At 40.6% G+C, this 3,089-nt stretch overlaps 1 protein-coding gene across 1 annotated transcript; it reads right to left on the bottom strand.

Annotated features, from left to right (window-relative positions):
- Window positions 1-2,021: 2,021 nt before the first annotated feature.
- On the bottom strand, window positions 2,022-2,694 carry RPS23 (ribosomal protein S23; the record flags this gene model as incomplete). Its single annotated transcript, XM_009708639.1, has 2 exons — window positions 2,022-2,168; window positions 2,574-2,694. Coding segments are annotated over 2 exons (268 nt in total), but the record flags the coding sequence as incomplete, so codon positions are not given.
- Window positions 2,695-3,089: the final 395 nt, after the last annotated feature.

The following is a 3,089-nucleotide window of genomic DNA, read 5'->3' as shown; positions in this document are numbered from 1 at the left end:
CTTTGAAAATTAAAAAAAAAAAAAAAAAATCCAACTATTTAGAAGTATTTTTAAGCCTCCAAAGAAAGCCAAAAAGCCCTACTCAAAGACATGTTTACGTCAGTACACAGCAGTTAGATGGTAACAGCTGGAATGCACTAAAAGAAACTAGTATCTTCAAATCACGCAGACCTGCCCAAGTCCAACTAGTTAGACTTAATTTGCACTTAACCTGAAAGCAACTGGGTGAAGTTCTATGGGCTGAGCAGGACGGAGAGATAAATCCCTTCAGGACCTAAACCTGTGTGTGAAGGGCCATTGCCTGTCTTCACACTAGAAACTGGAACTGCCATCATCATTTGAATACTATGAATAAATACTATTTTCAACATTTACAGTGACAATTTTCGATTTGAGGAAGGCTGTTTTCCAAAATACGAATAAAAATTAATGCAATTTCTCCTCCCAGCTTGCTGGAGGGGATGTTTTGATTCCTGATGAATTTAATAGTCCCAGAGAAACATTAGGGTTTTTTTTGGCTAGACCTAATAGTAAGATATTTCACTTCAGTACCTATGGAAAGGGACTGACATGATGACTGAAGATAAAATTCCAGCTACACTAGACAGCAGTCTGTCTCTTCTCAAAAAGATCAAGTCTGTAATTAAGTTCTGGATTGTGTAGTATTTATTACAGTTAATACAAACACCTCTCAAACAGCATCTACGCTCAGCCACTGGATAGGCAAAAACAAGGGAATAATATATGTAATACATCAGGCTTCGAAAATAAAAAACCCCACCCAAAACACCACCTTTACATAGTTATGCAATAGTTTAGCTATTTAATATGCAAAGAAAAAATATGTTACTCTCTGCTCCTGAAAAGCAAATGATCTTTCTTTGTAGAGTACAGTGGTATTTTATAAAACTGGAGTTACCTCTTTAAAATATTGAATGACTAGCAAAAGGTCTCACTGGATCCAGCAGAGATAGACAGAGATCTCGTCTCGCTGCCTGACAGTCTTTTTGTTGCGAGACTTCTGTTCCCTCTGTAAGTGCTGTACTAACATTCAGTAAGAAATACCCACTCCAGACCTTTACTGACAGAGGGTAACAAGGAAACCTAACTTTACTGCAAGCGGTGGCAGTAAACTTGTTACTCCCCCAACCCCTTCCATGGCAGAAGCCGCCTCTAATGATACACTGATTCACAATAATGCAGCCCCTTGACATCATTAAGGCTGTGGCACCAAAGCAAGTTAGCCCACTTTCACTTTTGGTGCATGTCAGCTCTGTACTGGATCACGTGTGCCAAAGTGACACAGTGCTCTCCTCCATGCTCTTACAGCACTCCAGCCTTCGTAAACTATGTAGGCAACAGAGCAAACACTGGGGACGTTTCCCTTCTCCTACAATGCAACCTACTTCCTTAGGTCAGAGCCCCAGTTAGCTCAGTGCTAGCATCATACTTGGACTCAAGCTTCACATCATTACAGTTCTGCACAACTGGCAACCTAACTGTCCAGAAATTGTTTCGTGGGGCCCTCTTCATGACAGCTTTTGGGATGAAGGGTTTATGAAGGCATAAAGGCCTCAGAGGGATCTATCAATCCATCTTGACAGGATGACAGTAGCTACTCTAGTTATTAAGCTGAAGAAGCCTTCGCAAAGGCGCTGGCAGTCAGGGATGGTCCACAAAGCACTAAACCACCCCTTCATCCTAAGAAGTAAGTCTCTGAATTTCCCAGCAGACAACAGTGTTGCTCCCCACAACACAAAGGCAAATTTGGAAACCCAGTGCTTTTCAAGCTCACCCGCTGGTTACAAAGACACCTTGGCTCTTTCCTGTCATTCAACAGCAAAGCATTTTGTTACAGAACAAAAAGCCAGCTGCCAACAACAAAAAAGACAGTATGTGCCAATGTCTCTGAGGTACGTCACTTGCAGATAAACCTTAAAAAATAGTAAGCCTTAAATAATAAGCACAGAAGTTCTTTCAATCAAAAATTTTATTGACATTCTTGGCAAATTAATCTGAATTTATGATCTTGGTCTCTCCTTCTTGCCCTTGTACAAGGCCAACAGAGAAACATTGGCTACTTTGACAACCTTGAAGCGAACTCCAGGAATGTCACCAACAGCGTGACCCTTCCGACCAAAGCCAGCAACCAGAACTTCATCGTTTTCCTGCAATGAAAGACCACGTAGTTAGAAAGCTATGAACATTAAACCTGTACATGCTTCTGAAATGGGTAACATTAAATTTGACAAACACCCTAGACTTTCTATGGAAAGCGTGGAAATACTGAAGACTATTGATAGACATACATGAATAAAAGGACTGTTATTCCCTCCAGTATTTTGGAAACATAAGCCAAGACGTCGTTTAGCTTGCAGCAGCATGGCAAGTGGAAAGTACAAGAACATCTCTGGCATTTTTCATCTGCCTCTGCAGTTACAGCTTTAAGATACAAATGGTGCAGAATGCCACAAACCCCTGTCTAACCCTCCCCCTACCTCTCTCAGTTATGTGTTTTCTTTTTCCACTGTGAGATAAAACTTTTTATAGATGACTTCGTGAAAATTACTCACCTCAATAAAGTTCAAGCAACCATCATTGGGAACAAAAGCTGTTATTTTCTTGCCGTTCTTAATCAGCTGGACTCTAACACATTTCCTGATGGCAGAGTTGGGCTGTTTAGCTTCTACTCCACTAAAATGGAAGCACATGGAAATAAATCAGCAAGTATCAGTTTGATGAACTAGCAGATATTCATTACACCACCACAAATGACTGTATTACTTTGTACTAAGGGCAAGTTGTAGCTCTACTTCAGAACGAAAAACTGTCACATTCAGAGCTACGCAATGTATAAAAGCCCAGTTCCTAAGCTGTGTAAAACTTTATCATCTACAGACAAATAATTTAGTAAATAAAAATCTAGGCTGGCTGGGGAAAGGAAGAGAAACACCTTGGAGCCCTGGCAGTGTCCCAATGAAGCTTATAAATTATGAAAGAAAAAAAAAAGTCCAGAAGACAAGTAAATAGGATCTTTGACACAAAGCACACACACAAACCCCACCCCAGCCACAGCCCAAGCTGAGTGA

The sequence above is a fragment of the Cariama cristata genome, unplaced genomic scaffold (assembly GCF_000690535.1).
Source record: "Cariama cristata isolate BGI_N322 unplaced genomic scaffold, ASM69053v1 Scaffold43499, whole genome shotgun sequence".
In the NCBI taxonomy this organism is placed as follows: Eukaryota; Metazoa; Chordata; class Aves; order Cariamiformes; family Cariamidae; genus Cariama; species Cariama cristata.
This window is presented reverse-complemented; position numbering and strand designations above follow the sequence as displayed.